This window comes from Kryptolebias marmoratus, linkage group LG9 (genome assembly GCF_001649575.2).
Source record: "Kryptolebias marmoratus isolate JLee-2015 linkage group LG9, ASM164957v2, whole genome shotgun sequence".
NCBI lineage: Eukaryota > Metazoa > Chordata > Actinopteri > Cyprinodontiformes > Rivulidae > Kryptolebias > Kryptolebias marmoratus.
The window spans coordinates 5,552,093-5,571,814 of record NC_051438.1 but is presented as its reverse complement, the minus strand read 5'-3'; the positions used below and the strand labels follow the sequence as shown (position 1 = coordinate 5,571,814).

The following is a 19,722-nucleotide window of genomic DNA, read 5'->3' as shown; positions in this document are numbered from 1 at the left end:
ATATATACATATACATATATATATATACATATATATATATAGTATGCAGAGATGATCTGAAGAGGTGTGTTAATGCTGAGACTTGTATAACTGGGACATTGTTCACGTGCTCAGACTGGATTTTTTTAGTGTCCATCTGGTAAACAGAATGTTTCTGTCCCAGAATTATGAGTGCCCAGCTTTGAGAAAGACAAAGTAACTGCGGAGTTCACAGTTTTCCCACAGGAAGTCATTTCAATATTTATCTAATGGTACTCGTGCAGTATACTGAATAAAAATATAAACACAGCAGTTTTGTTTTTTCTTCCAATTTTTCATGAGCTGAATTCTAGCATCTAGGACTTTTTCTGTGTACACAATAGGGCTTTTTTTTCTCCTCTCAAATATTGTTCACAAATTTGTGTACATTTGTGTAAGGGAGCACTTCTCCTTTACCAAGATAATCCATTCACCTCACAGGTGTGGCATATCAAGATGCTGATGAGACAGCATGATTATTGCACAGGTGTGCCTTAGGCTGGCTACAATAAAAGGACACTTTAAAATGGGCAGTTTTATCACATAACACAATGCCACAGATGTCGCAAGTTTTGAGGGAGTGTGCAGTTGACATGCTGACTGCAGGAATGTCCACCAGAGTTGCTGCCCATTAATTGAGTGTTCATTTCTCTTCCATATCTGTTTGGTCTGGACACATCTTAGGATCCCCTGAGAGGAGCTGGTTATAGGGAGCATATGGGTGTCGGGATTTGGGTTTTTTGTGTTTTAGTTTATTGTTTTTGTTGTCTTGTGTCTTCCTTTTTGTTTAGGTTTTGTTATGTTCATGATCTCGGTGCTGTCACTATTCACTCCTCCCCAGTCACTCTTTGGTCTTCCTGCCACGCCCATCTACACCTGCCTCAAGTCTTGCTAATTACTTCACCTGTGCTCACTTTCCAATCACCTCCTCTGTTTAAAAACCCGATCATCTTCTCCACACTCCGCTGGTTCAATGCTTTTGGTTCCCTGCTCGTTGCCCTTTGTCCATGTTTTATCGCTCCATGCTTTGGTTATTTATGTTTGTACTTGGTTCCAGTTTTTGCTGCCACATCAGCCTTTTTGTTTTTGTTTGTTTTATTTTAATAAATTAGCTCTCTTTAAAATGAGTCTGCACTCTGGGTTCGCCTTCTTCTCCCCAGATTCTGACGATGGGTTTTCCTCCTGGACCTGTTAGCTCCACATAAAAAATGAATCGAGAGATGATGGGTTGGTTAGATAAATGGTTTGTTTGTTTGTTGGTTGGTTAGTTGTTTGGATGATAGATTGGTTGCTTGATTTAATGGTTGAGTAATTGGTTGATTCATCAGTTGGTTTGTTGACTGGTTGGATGGCTGGTTAGTTGGTTGTGGTTTTAGTACATTGTTTGCTCCTTAAACATGACATCAGTGATCTGTTCATCCTCCTGTAGGAGCTCCTTTCCGCAGGATAGCGAACCTCTTCTCAAAGTAAAACCTATCTCAAACTGACTTGCAACCTACAATCTGGGCTGTGACAGAACCAGATATTACTATCATGAATGTGCCACTGCTGTATTTGCAGAAATGAGGTGATGCAATCCTGTCAGCTTGGAGCACAATGGTGAGGAATGTAGTCAACAAAGACCTCAGGCTTTGTTCAGAGCAAAGGAAAGTTAAAGACATGCAGTTTGGATTTAATGTAGCACCCAGGGAGAAAGCAGCAGACAGAAAACAAAGAACTTGTTTCTGCAGGTACGTTTGTCTCCATAACAAAAGTTGGGTCAATCTGAGGAGTCATATGTGTCATTTGTGTGGAAGTTATTAGAAGGCAGAGTTTGAGTTGTGATGTGATGATGTATGAGTATTTTGGTTTAAATTTCTTCTGTATCTGGGCAGGGTACTGGTGGTAAAGTTGGCTGCCTCTCAGCAAAAAGGTCACTGGTTCAACTCTCAGCTACAGCCTTATTGTGTGGAATTTACATGTTGTTCCCATAAAGAAGTGGGTTTTCTCTTCCCTCCCACAGTCAGAAACATGCAGGTTAGGTTTATTGGAGATTCTAGGTAAACTGTCTCTTGGTGTGAGTGAAACTGTGAATAGCTGTTTATCTCTGTGTGGTCCTGTGATGAAGTGGTGACTGGTGACCAATGCAGGTTAACACTGCCTCCCGCCCACTGACTGCTGGAGAAAAGCACAACCACCTTGTGAGCCTGAACAACAACAAGCGGGTAAAGAACATGGATCTAAGGTTGAAAAGCTAGCCTGCAGACGTTCGTGTGTTTTAAAGTGAGGGGGTGTTAGCATCATATTGCACTTCAGATTATCCGTTGGTAACAGAGTGAGACTGAAACACATCCTATTATTTGTTAATGGACTGCACACTGAAACGCAATCTTTGAAACAGACTCCGTTATAAGGTGACTTCTTTTTGCACATCTTAAACATTTTTAAAAACAAAAGTATTTATGGAATAGGCTATAAGATTAAAAAAAAACAACAACAAAAAAAACGAAAGTCTTCTGCCTGAACTTAAAAGTAGACAGCTCCATTATACTTTTTAGAAACTCCAGGAACCACAAGTAAACTTGCAGTCTGAGAGTGACGTGCTCTGTTAGGAAAATATGGAACAATAAGATCCTTAATATAAGGTGGGGCTTGGTTGTTGAGAGCTTTGGATGTTAGAAATAAGATTTTAAATTCTATTCTGAATTTGACAGGAAGCCAATGGAGAGAAGCTAAAACTGGAGAAATATGATCTCTCCTCCTAACTCATTAGAACTCTGACAACCGCATTTTGGATCAGCTGAAGACCTTCAGAGAGTTTTCAGTAGATGAATGATCTGATCATTTGATGACGATCATGATGTCATCAGTATAAAGTAGTAAATTCTGTCTGCTCATACTGAGCTGCTGGTTCCTGATGATATGACTTATCTCTTCTAAAAACACCCGAGAACATGTTTTAGGAACAAGTACTGATATTTGTGTGCGTGTGTGTGTGTGAGGGGTGGGATTAAATGCTGATAAGAAAGCTTGAAGAAAATGGTGATATATTTGTACACATTTGTACACATTGAATGCTTCCCCTGAATAAATGTAAACAACATTTATGTGTATTTCTAAATAAATGTGTGTACTTTCTCAGCTTGAGCATTGAGTGTGTCTGCGGAATGTAACTTTAGTTTAATGAATGTTTAAAATTTTTTCACAGGAATAAAAAAATGTCATATTTTCCTTCCTTTCCTTTTTTTTCTGTTTATTTTTTTTCTGTCTTTTTTTTTCTGTTTTGCATCAGTCTCTGTGTCCCTGAGCGTCCATGAAGGTGGGGCTGGAGCGGGGGGGACAAACTGTGTGTTTTTGGCTTCTTATCTGATGCTCACATGTTCACATTATGCAAGGAACAACTCTCGTTGGATTGGCTTTTATCGGCGTGTTTCCAACCAGCATGTTGATGTCCACATGTGTCTGTTCGCTGTTGAGAAGCAGGAAGCTGGTGAGCAATAATTATTTATTAGAAAAAAAAATGTAATCTACTGATGTGTATTTGTGGCTGAAGTGGGAAATAAATTAAACTGCCATCATGGAGAACAGCTGCTTTTCATAAAAAGTAAATTATTCTTTTTTTTAAGTAAAAACAGCAAAAAAGATAAAAGTTTAACTGAAGCTTGTTAGCACTTAACATGTTTTGTCCTTAAAAGTTTTAAATTTTCACTCTACATCGAAAATGTCTTGCTGCACGCTTTGTGAAAACTGGTAATAATTGCAAAAACCTTTCTTGGCAGGATTGCATAATGTCTTGCATACTAAAGTTTTAAACAGAAATCTCATGTGATCAGTTAGTGCTCAGAGTATGTGGTGTGAATAACTCTGAGCTACTACAACACCATGTCTGTATGTGTGTGTCTGTGTGTGTGTTAGCAAAATATCTCGAACTGCTGGATGGAATTTAATAAAACTCTCAGAAAGTAATCAGTAAATGTCCATCTACATCTGATTCAGTTTAATTCAGGTTGGACGGCTGCTGCTCGTGTCCAACAGAGATTCTCAGTTGGACTGAGGTCTGGACTTTGATTGGATCATCCAGGACCTTTAACTGGTTCTCCTTAAACCAGTGGAGTGTTCTTCAGCAGGGTTTAGGCTCATTGTCCTGCTGGAAGGTGGACTTCTGTCCCAGTCTCAGATCTCTGTATTTTGCTCCATCCATCTTTCCTTTAACTCTGACTAGTTTCTCAGTCCCTGCTGATGAAAAACATTTCCATATCATGATGCTGTCACCTCCATGCTTCACTGTAGGGATGGTGTTCTTCTAGTGGTCCTATGGACAGGTCCTCCCAGCTCCATCAGGGTTGTCTTTGTCCTCCTGGATGTTTCTCTGATTAATGTCCTCCTCCCCTCCTCTGTGGGTTCTGTTAGTCGACCCTCTCTTGGCAGGTTTGCTGTGGCAGCTTCATCTTTTTATTTGCTAATAATGGATTTAATGGAGCTCTGTGGGACGTTCAGAGTTCTGGGATAGTTTTTATAACCCAACCCTGATCTGTTCTTCTCCACAACTTAGTCTCTGAGCTGTGTGGAGAGTTCCTTGGTCTTCATGAAGTCTCTCACTACTCAGGTTGATAAATACTGAGATCATCTGACTCTTAGATCACTCACAGGAGGATCTTATTGAACTCATGATGTCATTTCTGGAGGGAATGGTCAGAGCTTCAAAGGAACGGGAATGAATATATATTTTCATTAATTTACACAAGTTTTTCCCACGTTTTTTATTAACCTGAACCTGCTAAACACTCATTTGGATATCATGTTTCTAACAAAAACCTCTTTGTTTCTCAGTGAATCTACACTTCCTAATTTTACTTTTGTTCACTGTACTACAGCTGGTACAAAGGTGGTCTCAATTATGGCTACAAAGAAAATAATCTCTGAGAGTTCTCTTGTCTTGAATACCTGTTCATTGTAAAACCACAAAACTGATAATCACTTTTATCATAATGACCCACCAAAACTCAAATATAGGTTCTTTGGTGGATTTTCTCATTTGCTGACTAAGGTTTCTTCTGAATATAACAGTTTACTTATCGTAGGTGGTTTTACAATTGATGTTGATGTTCAAATGGTTCTAGAAGTTCAAAACTTTTTTAGTTTACTTGAAACTTTGAGGTTTACTCAGCATGTCTGTGGACCAAATCATACTGAAGGCCATTCATTAAATTTGCTCATGTCAGAAAAACATAACATTTCTAAACCTCAAATCATGGACGTTCTGCTGCATATGTTATGATGTTTCAGCTCTTCTTGCCCAATAAAGTACCACTCAAGTAATGAAACATTTTAATGCAATTAAAACAACTAGGAGAATTACAAGTGAGATGCCTGTGTTTATGTCCTCATCAATAGATGCTCCTGTGATCATTTAGAGTTCAACAATATTAAACATCATGGGTAATGTCGCCCCTGTAAAAATTAGATGTGAAAGAACAGAAAAACTTCCCAGAGAAACGGAGCTATTGTTAAAGATTATAAAGAGGAAATGGTGTCAAGCAGAATAACAGTGGAGAAAAACAAGCTTCTTAATATTAGGACATTTATAAATTTGGAATTTATGAACACAAAAAGGAAATAAAACATGTCAGACAGACCTTCTCCAAAGTTATAAATAAAAATATCTAACTAATAATGATTATATATTATATAGGACAGTACCTTTCTCCACACTTGACAGAAGTAAAAAAACACCTTCTCGGGCCAGCTGCTCCTCAGCAGAGCAGTAAAAGCAAAATGACTCCATAGCAGGTCTCTGCTTTCTGCTCTGTAGTTGTCAAAACTGTTCCTGATTAACACAAACAGACCAACAAACACTTGTTGGTTAATATCCCCCACATTACCTTGTTATTTAACTTGTAAATAGTTGATACTAAATTTTCTTCTTAGTGCCATTAAAAAGATCCGAAGTACCACCAATGGATCTGTACTACAGTTTGAGAACCATGACATCAGAAAATTGCTTTTAATTTATTCACTTTCCATGATAAATGAAGCATTCTTTCGGTCAAATGTATCCATGTATGTGTACAGGGTCCATCATCAAACCTCCTAAATTTGGTCAAACTTGTGTCTGTGATTTTTAAGAACAACTGTTCTGTTCCATCACATCCAGGCTGATCATGTCTGCAGACAGTAGGGGGTGCTGTAACGAAGTCGTTGTTTTGACAGGATGCAGTCAGGCTGAGGCTCTTATCAAACAGAAGAAATCTAGGTCAGGTCTGCCATTTCCCTAGGTATTCAGAACCACTTCCTGTTTGGTGGTAAATGATGAGTGAGGAGTGTATATTTAAGATATTGTGCAATATAGACATGTACAATTTTTTTTGTAGAAGACGTTCATCTTTCTCATTGCACAGTAGGGGGAAGCCTCTCCCACATGGCATAGAATATTTCTGATTGAAAACTGTGTCACCCCAATAGTTATTGGTTGGTTTAGCAGATAGTGTATGGTGGGCCTTGCCAGGCCGGGTTTCTCCTTAAGCCCCAACAAGTTCTCAAGAAATTCATCCATAAACTCAATTGGTTATGGACCTTCTGAGCCCTCCAGCAGGCTCACAAGTTGAATATTAAGTTAATCAAAGTTAATTAGATCCAATAATAACATTTTATAACCGTTTGTTTCAGTAGAATTTGTCCAGTGGTTCATGAGATGCAGTATTTTGCAGACAGACAAGCAGGTTTGACATCATTAGTTAATGTAACGTTTAAGCAAAAATATTGCACAATGTGTAGCTCTTAGAGTGTGTTGGGGTAATGCTCAGCTGTTGCCACACCAAACTTTAGTTCATTATTTGAAACACTGGGTGAGTTTTTGCTATTTTTGTGGTTTTTAAGGTCAGTTGGCTGTGGTGGCCATCTTGAATTGGGTTGTCTCCAAATGTTAATCAGCTGTTAGATATACATCTAATGATTATTTTCTGAAAGTGTTATAAAATCGGTCTTGTGCTTCATGAGATGTTTTGGTACAGTCAAATGAACACAGCCACACACACACAAACAGAGGCAAAAACATTATCTACCTTTTACCTTTGATGAGAACCTCATGGGGCAAGAAGATGGCGTATCAGGCTTAGCTTAAAGTGTTTTATGAAATGGACTGTAGAAAGACTGTTATGTGCGTCTTTCACATCTCTGAACATTGTTAAACACCTTCATGTAGGCAGCCTGACAGCTGGTATTCCCAGCTTCGTTCTGACTCATGCTGACTCAGGATTTTGAGAATGCTGAGTCAGCATTCCCATGTTTATTCTATTTTTTATGCTTTCTTTAATCTAACTGCTTCTGCATAGTTTGTGCTATTTCAGCAGTCATTCAGCACTCAATGTTCCCTCTGGACTTACACTCATCAAAAATGCAATGCTTCTAGTTTTCTCTACTTTAACCTAGCTTTAGACTGATATGTTGTCCTCTGGTATGATTTCTGTTGTGGGTGAAGGATAACCAACATTAGCTTTGTTTGGTCCTCAGGTTAAAGCCACATCATGACAGAACTGGAAGCCTCTGGGACGGGGGAGTCTCCCCCTCCTTACATGATATTTTTGGTGGTTTTCCTCTTCTTCCTGACTGGACTGCTGGGCTTCCTCATCTGCCACCTGCTGAAGAAGAAGGGCTACCGCTGCCGAACTGGAGACCTGGAGGATGAAGAGGAGGAGGAGAAGCTTGAGGAAAATGAAGATGGTAAGCTTAGAAGAAAAATCTGCTAAAGATCTTACCTAAACAAAAACAATCAACTTTACATTTAAGGCTGATTTAGTTAAAAATCCAGTTTTAACCTTGATAGCATGTTAATACAGTCTTTGTATGGGTCCTCAGCCACCAGTGTCAGAGTTTTGCTGTCAATCAGCAGAGCACAACCTACAACTGTAGGCACCTACATTAATCAGTTCAGTTCAGTTTATTTATATAGCGCCAAATCATAACAAAATACATCTCAGGTACTATATACAAAAGGAAAAACAAGTTCAAATAATAACTTCAATTCCTAATCAGATCCATAAATCTAACTACAATTAATTCAGTTCCTATTGTAACAATACATTCTTGTCCTGAGCAGCACCGAGGTGACAGTAGAAAGGAACGACTCCCTTTTAACAAGAAGAAACCTCCAGCAGAAACAGAACCAGGCTCAGAATGAGCGGCCATCTGCTTAGACTGGCTGGGGTTTGAGCAGACAGGAAAGAGATATAGACAAACAGAAGGTGGTCCAGGTGTAGTTTCTAAGGACATAAACACAAATATAAAGACAGGGTAATGACAGCAAGAACTGCATGTATAAACCTGGAAAGTAGAGCTAGTAAAGAAAGCAGAGTGAGGAAATGTGGTCAGTTTGTCCTCCAGCAGTCTAAGCCTATAGCAATGTCAGATTTTACCTCTCAAAGTGAGCTTTGCTTCTTCATCTTGGCTGCCAACCAAACAGTATGTCTCTGCACTGCTGCAGTTGGCTCACAAGTAAATGAGGTTTTATGCAGCATTTAGAAGAAACCCCGCCCATATTTATGTAAATTACTGTCAGGAATAAAAATGTCTGATTCTGAAAGACCAGCTTTGTTTGAAACACAGAGACATATTCATCATTTCCTGAGTCCTGCTTGTATTTGGGTCTCTGGAGAAGAAACAGAGGAAGAGGAGCAATCTACTGCACTGCTGCCTTCACAAAAAGAAAGCAGGCAGGTTAGAAAAGGTATAATTCAGCCTGTCTTCCAGTCATCAGTGTCAGACATTGTTGTATCTAACAATGAATAGTCAAAAAGCATAGAAAATCCTGTGGTTTAGGGGTGTAACAGTAATCAGTTTTAGGGTTAAAACGGAAAAGTGCTTCTTTTATGAAGAAAATAGTTCAAAATGTGAACAAAACTAAATAAACACAGAAAAAAACAGAGTTTTTGTTTCAAATAATTTGACCTTAACGTGATGTTAAATAAAAGTCAATACATGATTAAATACCATCTCCAAATGTAAAAATACAAAGACTGTAAAATGGTAAATTCTCACCAAGCATTCCAGTAAAAAAAGACAGATGGGGGTTTTCCACAAATATTCTGAACTGATTTTTGGCCTTTGAGTACCTATTTTATGTTAGGGTTAGTAATGTCCATTAGTTATTCTGCACAACTTCATTATTTTTATTACTTTTTAAAAAAAATATATGATCATGTGAAATATTTGATAGAAAATCTCTGGAGATTCTTCTGTACTCTTTGTGAAAGCTCCACACCTATAAAACGTTATATTTTTTAATGGTTCCAGTTTCTGCAGAGCACTTCACAGACTTTCTCATTCACCTATTCTCACACAAATTCATACAGAGCTTTTAATTATATATTTTACCCACTATATACAGCACTTTCATATTCTCATTAATTCATCGATGAGCCTATACAGTCTTATCCAAGACACTTCGGCACACTGCAGGGGATTGAACCCTTGACCTTCTGACTGGAAGACAACCCCCAGTGGGTGGTGAATTTCATATTGTACTTTTAACTGAACCTGCAGGAACAGATGTCAAATAAAATGTGACATAAATTTAATGAAAATTCACAAGAATTTGTTGTTAGTTCACACATTAAGCATTAATGTATTTCTCACACTTTTGATTGTTAGGTTGAATCAGATAAATAGCTGATGTGTCTCAGAGCTTCAGACTAAATGAATCAGCTAAATATGCTAATATTTATCATTTCTTCACCACATCCTCAGACCACGATAGCTGAAGGAACAGAAGTGATTAAACTGTTCTGTCTGAGGACTAACAGGTCATGTCTGAGAGAGACGGTTGCTACAAGACTAAAATGAACAGATTGGAAGTAGTGGACATTATTCCCACAAGGCATCATGGGCTGGAGACTGCAACAGTTTTAACTGATTGGTTTCATGAGCTGAAGCATTGGTCCAGTTTGGTATCTGCCTTGAAGAGCTGCATTCGTCTTTCGTTCATGTGTTGATGTAGTATTTTCTGTGTTCAGATGAAAATGATGAAAACCAGGACACCGTGGAGCAGATCCTCAAATGTATCATTGAAAACGAAGGTAAACAAACAGCAAGACACTGTTCTTTATAAACTAATCAAGTGAAGTTAAGGCAACAGACATTGTTTTCTGCATTTAGACATCTTGTGTTCTGGACTAAAACATTTAATGGATAAATTAAAAAACAAAAGTTGTTCAACCTATTATATGTTGATAGTTTTGTTGCCAAAAATACATAAATTTGACTCTACACATGTATTCCCTTGTATTGTTGTCATACATCAATTTGTATCAAAAACTGGATTGTTAATTTGGATTCTTCTTGTCACCTCCAGCCAACATGGAAGCCTTCAATGAGATGTTGGGAAACCACAACGTGTGTGTTCGCCATGATCCCAGGTAAACTGACTTAGATGTTTGTGTGAATTTCATGTTGAATTTCCATTAGAATCACTTAAATTAAACACTTACTTTATCAATCTATACCATAACATCATTATCATCACCATCATCATGACCATTATCAACATCTTCATCACTTACCATTGACATTTGTTAAGATTTTCAGGATGTCTGCACACAGGAAGCCATTTAGACACCACTGGTTCAATTTGACTTTTGTGCTTTGACATGAACTGATGTAAACAGTCAGTGTTTGTGGTCAGTGTTAGGAACAGTTAGAAAATGGGTCGGTGTAAAATCTGGCTGGTCAGATGATCACAGGAGAGTTTTCGAAAATGATCCTTATATGTTGAGAAAAGACAGAGTTGTGTTAATTTTGGCCAAACCTTGACAATAATGCCATGTGGGACTCAGCTTCCACAATTTCAAATTTTAGGATAATATCTATAAAATAGAGTGAATTATAACCATTTTTGTGTTTTGTAAGCTCAGTTGGCCATGGCAGCTGACTTGAATTGGGTTGGTTTCAAAAGTTTCAAATGTTGATGTACATCCAGTGATTTCCTGAAAATGTTATTAAAATCTGTTTAGTGGTTCTTGAGATAGTTTGGTAACAGACAGACAGAGCTGACTCCTAATAGTTAATGGTACCATTTTAAATAAAGATCTCTCGCAATATGTTAGTTCTTAGAATACGTGTTGTGGATCAGTCTCAGCTACAGCTACACCAAACCTTAGGTCAATATCTGTACAACTGGTCGAGTTGTAGCCATTTTTGTGCTTTTTAGGGTTAGTTTGCTGTGGTTGCAAAGTCAAATCACGTTTGCTCTGAAAGTTAATTAGTTGTGGATGCACATCCAATAATTACTTTCTGCAAGTTTCATCAAATTTGTCCAGTGCTTCATGAGATATTTTGGTAACAAACAGACACAAACACACACATATAAAAACATTCTTGCCCTTTTTGCCTTTGGCGGTGGGTGATAATAAAAGTAATAAAATATTTCCTCTGAATAAACTTCTGAACCCTGTTTAAAGCTTGTGAGAACAGAAATGTTTCAGTTTGCTCTTAACCCTCCTGAAGCCCTCTTAACTGAAGAGAGGAAGAAAAGCCCTTCTAACTTCAGGTCCATTTGACTCGAAGGCAACAGGAGGGTTAAAGCAGGTTATTGTTGTCTGTTTTCTTTCAATTTATGATGAAGTTTGTGACATAATTCAAAACTAACCTGCAGATTCTACAAAAAGAGATAATTGTGAAGTCTCATCCTAAAATCTGATTGGTGTTGATACCCAGGTTGCGTAAGGAGTCCATTGGTGGTGTACCTCCTCATCTCCACACAGTCCACTCAGGAACCGACCACAACTCGTGCCTCCTCTGCACCCAGGTTCGATCGAAAAAGGGCCGCAGACAAAGCAGAACCCCCCGTTTCAAACAACGACCCGGAGAGCAGACCGTCTTCTCCGTTGGAAGGTAACAGCTTAGCCTTCTGCAGACAAAAGATAGAGCTGTAATGTCAGTGAAAGGGGACTATGTACATGTCCAATCTGTTTCCACAGGTTTCGGGTGACACACACTGATAAAAAGCTCCCTGGCGGTCCAAATCCATTGGCTGTTTCGGGTGACCAGTTAGACCTGTCCCAGGACAGCGAGGACAGGAAGGAGGGCGGGTATAATCTGAAGAGTATGTTCAAGGAAGTCCGACCACCTTCAGAAGGAGCCAACGGAGTTGCTGCAAATTTGGGAAAACCAAAAAAGAATGTAACCATCTTTGGGCTGCGACGGGGCAGTGATCCTCTAGGTTTAAAAGTAAAAGAGGGGACAGGGAGAGAGACAGGGGCGGTCAGATTTTCCTTTCAGAAGCCACCTATTGTGCTTGAGGAACCTTTACAGGCAGAGAACTTTGATCCTGAGCAGAATAAAAGACCTGCAGTTCGTACAGTCCCAGCTTCTGTTAGTTCTCCCTCTGCTCAGAGTAAGAAACTGGACCATGTCTCCAACTCTGGTCCCCAGGAAGGATCTAAGACTGTGACTGAGACCCCCACTTCCCTTGCTGTTTTACCTGAGATAAGAGTTAATGTTGATAATAAAATGTTAAAGACTGAAGAGGCACCGCTACAGACCTCGACACCTATCAGCCCCATGCCTGCATCCATCCTTGGTTCCACGTCTGCCAATCCTCCCAAACTTTATTCAGACAAAGGCTCTGTGGTTCCCCAGACCTCCTCTGACCCATGTTTGAGTCCAGATCAAGAGGTAGGTACTAGAGGTGGCCTGGCTATAATAAGTTTAGGCTCATCTCCACAAATCTCCTTCCCAAACAAGACCCTATCCTCCGTTTCTTCATTAAAATCTCCTACCTCATCCCTGGCAGAGTCTCCAAGCCCTAAAAGTATCTCAAAAAGCATGGTATCAGAGACAGCTGACCAAAACCTGTCCTCCACAGGTCCACCTCCTCCTACCCTGAATTTAGAAGATGTGATGTCAGTAACATCTGCCACCAAAGGGGACATTGGTTCATTTTCTGTAAAGGAACAGAAGCCAGAGAGACAGACAACCCTAAAAACTAATGGGAATACAGAAATAAAGAGAACTGGGATCCTAAAAACAGCTAAACAATCCCCAGATGTTTTGAAAGGTTCTGGTCTTTCCTCTCCCTCTGATCAAGGACTGAGGAGTCTGCCGTTGTCTCCTTGCAGCCCGTTGTCCCCATCCTCACCTAAAGGGAGCAGAATAAGTAGTGTAGCAATTGTTAAAGCCAGCCCCGACAGCAAGAGAGAGTTCTCTGTGGTCACCCTTCTGGATGAAGAAGAACCATCTCCTTCACCTAAAAACCAGAAGAAAGAGTCTGCTGGAGGTGAAGAAGGAAAATGCCCAGCTGTCAGTCAGCAGGGAGACTTCTCTGTTTCAGGTGGTAAAGAAGGTGGTCCAGCCTTAGGGGCCAACGTCAGACCGGCTCTGTGTCCAGAGAAGGACGACCTGATGGAGATGGAGGATATCAAAGACTGTAAGGTAACACATGTGGGCGGAGCTGAGAGGATGGAGGAGGAGGGGGAAGAGAGGATGAAGATGATGATGGCTCAGTTCAAACAGAACCAACAGGTAAAATCTCCGAAGAATGAAAAGTTTGATTCAGAAGAAGGGAAGAACATTGACTGAACTCTGAACAGGAACATGATACAAACAGCACAGATCATTCTGAACAAGCTATTGTTCAGTTAAATCTATCTGTTGCTCAGAAAGTGGACTTTTTTAAAATCACAGACAAGCTTTTCTTTAGATGAACCATGTTTGTTTCTTTTTTCATCAATGAGTGTGAATCAAACCTACACTGGTCAAAACTGTCACATTTCAGCTAATTGTTCACAGATGTTGAACCCCTGTTTCCCTGTGGCCCTGACTACAGAGCCTTGCAAAAGTGTTCACCCTTCTTGCAATTCTCTCTGTTTTGTTGCCTTACAACCTGGAATTTAATTGGATTTTTAATTTGATTAAAAGCAAAAATTTTTTTAGATTAATTAATAAGAATTAAATGTGAAAAAAAAATGTTTAAAAAAGATTGAAAATGTATAAAATTGAAGTGCTGCCCTTGAAACTCGGTGTGTGGTGTCTCCACCTGCTGCAGCAGCTCCACCATCAGGTCTCTGTCTCCATGGTCTTGGTCCATCTAACCTGGACTTTCTGTCCGTTCTTCAGGACCAAACTGCTGCAGCTCCTTCAGGTTGGACGGCTGCTGCTTGTGTCCAACAGAGATTCTCAGTTGGACTGAGGTCTGGACTTTGATTGGATCATCCAGGACCTTTAACTGGTTCTCCTTAAACCAGTGGAGTGTTCTTCAGCAGGGTTTAGGCTCATTGTCCTGCTGGAAGGTGGACTTCTGTCCCAGTCTCAGATCTCTGTATTTTGCTCCATCCATCTTTCCTTTAACTCTGACTAGTTTCTCAGTCCCTGCTGATGAAAAACATTTCCATATCATGATGCTGTCACCTCCATGCTTCACTGTAGGGATGGTGTTCTTCTAGTGGTCCTATGGACAGGTCCTCCCAGCTCCATCAGGGTTGTCTTTGTCCTCCTGGATGTTTCTCTGATTAATGTCCTCCTCCCCTCCTCTGTGGGTTCTGTTAGTCGACCCTCTCTTGGCAGGTTTGCTGTGGCAGCTTCATCTTTTTATTTGCTAATAATGGATTTAATGGAGCTCTGTGGGACGTTCAGAGTTCTGGGATAGTTTTTATAACCCAACCCTGATCTGTTCTTCTCCACAACTTAGTCTCTGAGCTGTGTGGAGAGTTCCTTGGTCTTCATGATGTCTCTCACTACTTAGAGGTTTGGACTGGAGTTGGTTCTATCAGAACAGGTGGTCAATACTGAGATCATCTGACTCTTAGATCTTATTAAACTGATGCTGATGAAGATGAAGGTTAGAACTTTGAAACAAAGGGAGTGAATACATACACACATACAGTTTTTAGACGTTTCACATTTATTTAAAACAAGGTTGTTGGTTTTTTTCATTTAACTTGATTAATCTACACATTTTTTGTACAGTGATTGCTTTTATTCAAATAAAAAATTCAATTAAATTCCAGGTTTTAAGGCAACAAAACAAAGTATGCTACGGTCAGCACTACCTGAGATCATGGTATTGATTTTTTTAAACTTTAAGTGTTGATCAGGTAAAAAGATAATTTAATGCTGCAACAACAGCACAGAAAAATGTTTCAAAAGTCTTCCATATCTGCTAGGATTTATTATATAACTTTGGGTTAATTATTTCTTTCAATTAATGAAGGTTAAATAGCATCTTTAACTTTCAAACAAAAAAAACTCACTGGTATATTTAAAAGTAAAAATAACTCAAATGAGAGAAAAAAAGTAGCCCATCCAGATTAACAGATTTTATTTACTTTATTGAGTTTCTTTAGATTTTTTTCCCACTGAACTTTAGTTTAACTTTCAACCCTAATCCCAACTTCTGAGTCAGAACAAATTTTCAAAACTGGTTTTATTTTTGTTAGCTCACATTTTAAAATGTTTAACAAAATATTTAGCTCATAAATGACAGAACACTGGAGAAAACTGACTTTAGGATCTGCGTGTCTCCTGTTTTTGGTGGAAGCTTGCAGATTTATTTAGATTTGGCGGGTCTGGCTCTGAGCCCAGTGTACATCTGTTCCTCTGGGCCTGAGCACTGGTCTGTCGTAGACCCAGTCAGGACTGGGAGAGTTCAGAGTTCTCAGGTCAGAGCTCAGTATTATTTCTTGGCCTTGATGGGAAACCAAACAGGAGGGTTTTTCTCCATCATGTTCCCATGAATCTCCATCTTCATCCGGTGGAGAACCATCTGCTATCAATGTGAAGTTAAACCCCATCAGTTTGACCAGTTTTGTGTTCTTGTTTGTGACCTTCTGATCAAACTGGTTCTGTTGAGTTGAACACTTTCATCCCTGCAGTACACTACTCTGACATCTGATTCTTTTCAACACAATGTAACTTGGTAATATACATAATAATCGTGTAGAAGTGAATGATAAAATAAAGTATTTAATCAAATGTTGTTTATTCTGGTACAAACATAAAACCACATGCACAAAAATACATGAAATATTTGTGATGCAGCATCAGTGTTTCAAGTTTCGTAAATGGCAGATTGGACCCAGAATGCAGACTGACACAAAGGGCTCTGAAGAATAAACGTATTTATTAATATAACAAAACTAAATAACATGAGACTGTAAGAAGCCACAAGGAGGTAACTAGATTGCAGCATGAGCTGACAATGAACCAGTGAGCAAGAGAAGCTATGGAACAGATTATATCAGGGGTAGGCAACCCTGGTCCTGGAGATCCACCGTCCTGCATGTTTTACTTGTTTCTCTGCTCTAACGCACCTGATTTGAATCAGTGTGTCATTAACAAGCTTCTGCAGAACATGAAGAGGTAATTTAACCACTGGTTCAGGTGTGTTGGAGCAGGGAAACAAGTAAAACATGCAGGATAGTGGATCTCCAGGACCAGGGTTGCCCACCCCTGGATTATATGGACTGAGGCTGATGAGGACACAGGTGGCTGATTACTAACAAGGAACGTGTGCAGATAGGTGAGGCAGACTGACAAGGTAAACTACTGAGGGAGAGTGCGTGATGGCACAAGGAACGAGAAGGACACAATGAACAAACTATACAAGAACACATCCCAAAGAAACACAGAGAACCAGTCTAAACACAAGGATGAAAACAGATAACTTAGAAACACACAGAACTCAGGAAGCAAACAGAACTACAGATCTCATAAACAGAACATAATCAAAAACCTAACACAAAAGACTACCAAAAAATAACTCAAAAGGCACAGATCCTAACACAGATGTGGATGTAGAGATCTGACTCTCCTCCAGTCAGCAGCATCTGTATATTTCTGCATTTACACTGTCAGGGTATTATTTTATGACTGAAGTTGGCAGCCTGTCTTCAGAGGACAAATTAAATCCAGGAATGTTCCTATAAAGTAAAAACAAAACAAAAGAACCACACAAATTCTGTTTAGAGGGAGCGCATGTGTGTACTTCAAACACCACTCAGAATCTCTTCATATTCAGTCTATGCAAAGTTGGTGAAAATGAAAAAACGCTCAGCTGATGGAGTCATCTTGACTGTTTTCATCTCAGGATGAACAGATGTGACAGGTACCTGAATGGTCCATGGGAAAATATATGACTCCTTTGAAATTTTGTTGTAATTTGTGTGCAAAGAGGATCCAAAATGCAGGCACAAGAAAATAACAACAGATGATGTAGTATACTGTCATAACCTTGTTAATATGTGTTAATGATAGCTTTGCATAAATGATTCCTCAGTTGATGGTTAGTCCACTGGATGGCGGTGCTGTCCTATGTGTTCCATGAATCACATGACTGACTCAAAACAGCATAGCTGGAGGCCGAGCTGTGTATGTAAGCTCACATTCTTGTCGGAAATAATAAATGAGTTTGCAGCTTAAAGGAACATTCAAGTGTTGCTTATTTTTGTTGTCACGATACAACAAAACTCGATTAAGAACATGCTGCTATGTCAGCAACTCAAACTAAAACATTACACTGGGAAACCCTCAATAACTGGAAGCAGAAAAGGTCAACATGACACAGGACAGTAGGTCCTGACGTCAGGGAGCATGGCAGCTGGGAGATAAGTAGGGCGGAGGCCTGGGTGTAGAGTGGTGGAGTTCGGTAAAGGTGACTTGGAACTCGGCTCAGGCTCAGATAGTGCAGGAGTTTGTGGTGGCTGCAGGGTGGAGCTCTGCTGTGGGAGCTGGATGACTCTCAGCCGAGGGCTTGAGTGGAGTGACGTGGAAACAGGTGGAGCAGCAGCAGCAGGTGGAGCTGTAGTTACTCTTTCTTGCTCCAGTTATTTTTAGAAGAGAACTTTAATCCATAAAACACCAAATGTAAGCAGTGACTTTCTCCCTTGACAGAAAAGCAGGAAGTGAATTCCTTTAAAGGTTAATGAGGCCTGAAATATGACATTTTCCAACTGTTTTATGAAACTGTTTGAAAACTAGATGTTTGTGCCAACCTTAGATCAGTGTTTCATTTATCGCCACCTACTGGGAGTTAAATCCGCCCCAGTGTCATACACACAATGGGGAAGGTAAAAAAGCAGTCGTGTCACGAGTTATTCACATAAAAGAAACAAAGTTTAGTCTTAGTTTGTGTTTTGTCTTTATTGAGGGACATAATAGCACCAAACAGGACATTGTGATGTTCCAGGTATAAACGACTCACATAAACAATGACACAAGATCACAACAGAATAATTTATTCTATGATGATAACACACAAGCCTTTGTGTAAAAAATAAAAATTAAACACAACACGCCACACATTCAACATACATACTGTATGTGCTGCTATAGCTGCATAAGGATCAAAACTATTTTAAAAACACTGATTCTGTTTAAACAGAGGTGCAGATACTAAGAACATCTGTGTTGAAGAGACAGATGTTTTGATTTGTTGCATTGATAGCTGACCAACTGGAACACCTGATGAAGGCTTGTAATGTCAATAAAGCTCCTTGTGTTGATAAAAATGTGAATATTTTACTTCATGTTTAAACAAATAGCTTAAAGATTGACAGCAGGGAGATTAATTTGAACAATCACAAAACAGTCTGACATAGTTTGCACAGAAAAGCAATCTGGATCTGTTTTTGGAGGTAGTAACAAGGATCCTTTTATCTTTAATAAGGCGAAACATCGCACTTTCAGACAGACGTCTGACATCGGTAACATCGGGAGACGTTCTGACAGTAAGCAAAGTACCTCTGGGACAAAAACAAAACATTCAAACTGAAGAACACTTGAGTATCATTGCTTTTTTCCAGGCCCCCTACCAAAAGAAGTCAGGAGCTCCTGTGAGTAGTTTACAGCTTCTGTGTTGGAGGAGGAGGAGGAGCACGACACTGAAACAACAGAGGAAGGGTGGACAGATTTTGTAGAAGTCATCATATTTTTACCTCAAAGTTAAACAGATGTTAAAAGACGTGAGTTTACTTCCATCAGGCAAGTTAGAACCAGCACTTACTGGTCTTATTCGATTACTGGGGAACTCTGGTGGAGCGGGGCCACTGGCTCCAGCCTCTGACGCGACAACACACACACTGTAAACAATCAGCCCATCTAACATCAGTTTTAGACAGGAAAAGCCAAAAAAACATCACTTGCCTGTCAGCTTTGGCGTTTCCATCAGAACAGGCTGCTGGTTATCCTCCACACCACTAGCAGGAGCAGCACCAACTGCTGAATTCCCATCAGAGACTGATGGGACTGGGACTGGGACTGGGGCTGAGAAGGGAGTCTGGGGGGAAAATCGATGTCAGAAACAGCTTTGCCAGATAATTATTGTATTTGTCTGATATTTGTCTGATGTACAATCAGTAATTAGATAATGAATGATAATTTGATCGTTTCAGCGTGTGGCTAAATTCATTCAATACCAAACACAATAAGGCTACAATGTACATATGTCAATCCCTTCAGGATTTCGCAGGCATTTTTTGTGATTGTTGTGGCTAAAATGCCTGATTTCGTGGGGCATTTTCCTAAAAGTTGTGATTTTTTTTTTTTTACTAAAATCAATAAACAACCATAACTTTTAATATATAAACCAAAAATACTTCCTATTTCTGTAAGATAATTACCAACAAACATTGACATTCTCAAAAGGTGCTTTATTTGAGAACTTTGATAGCTTCTAAACTGACATTCAGACCATTTCTGGATTGTCCCTCGTCTGCAGCTCTCCTCACATGTTTTGCAGAC

The 19,722-nt window shown here is 39.5% G+C and overlaps 2 protein-coding genes across 3 annotated transcripts in view; one reads left to right on the top strand and one right to left on the bottom strand.

The window, feature by feature from the left end:
• Nucleotides 1–14,229, top strand: part of rell2 (RELT like 2) — a 15,193-nt gene extending 964 nt beyond the window's left edge. Inside the window, exons 1-6 of one of the 2 annotated variants that reach the window (XM_037977415.1) lie at nucleotides 2,996–3,487; nucleotides 7,507–7,716; nucleotides 10,005–10,067; nucleotides 10,343–10,406; nucleotides 11,704–11,880; nucleotides 11,967–14,229. In XM_037977415.1, coding sequence (XP_037833343.1) covers nucleotides 7,521–7,716; nucleotides 10,005–10,067; nucleotides 10,343–10,406; nucleotides 11,704–11,880; nucleotides 11,967–13,566 — 2,100 coding nt within the window. In that variant the 5' untranslated portion in view covers nucleotides 2,996–3,487; nucleotides 7,507–7,520 and the 3' untranslated portion in view covers nucleotides 13,567–14,229. Of the gene's footprint in view, nucleotides 1–2,995; nucleotides 3,488–7,506; nucleotides 7,717–10,004; nucleotides 10,068–10,342; nucleotides 10,407–11,703; nucleotides 11,881–11,966 lie in introns of those variants that run through there. The other variant, XM_017423145.3, reaches the window with a different exon arrangement.
• A 3,942-nt stretch (nucleotides 14,230–18,171) lies between these two features.
• The window catches only part of LOC108240020 (F-BAR and double SH3 domains protein 1), a 52,201-nt gene continuing 50,650 nt past the window's right edge, over nucleotides 18,172–19,722 (bottom strand). Inside the window, exons 19-21 of the mRNA XM_037977541.1 lie at nucleotides 19,126–19,258; nucleotides 18,986–19,041; nucleotides 18,172–18,863 (exon numbers count right to left, since the gene is read on the bottom strand). Coding sequence (XP_037833469.1) covers nucleotides 18,825–18,863; nucleotides 18,986–19,041; nucleotides 19,126–19,258 — 228 coding nt within the window. The 3' untranslated portion in view covers nucleotides 18,172–18,824. The remainder of the gene's footprint in view (nucleotides 18,864–18,985; nucleotides 19,042–19,125; nucleotides 19,259–19,722) is intronic.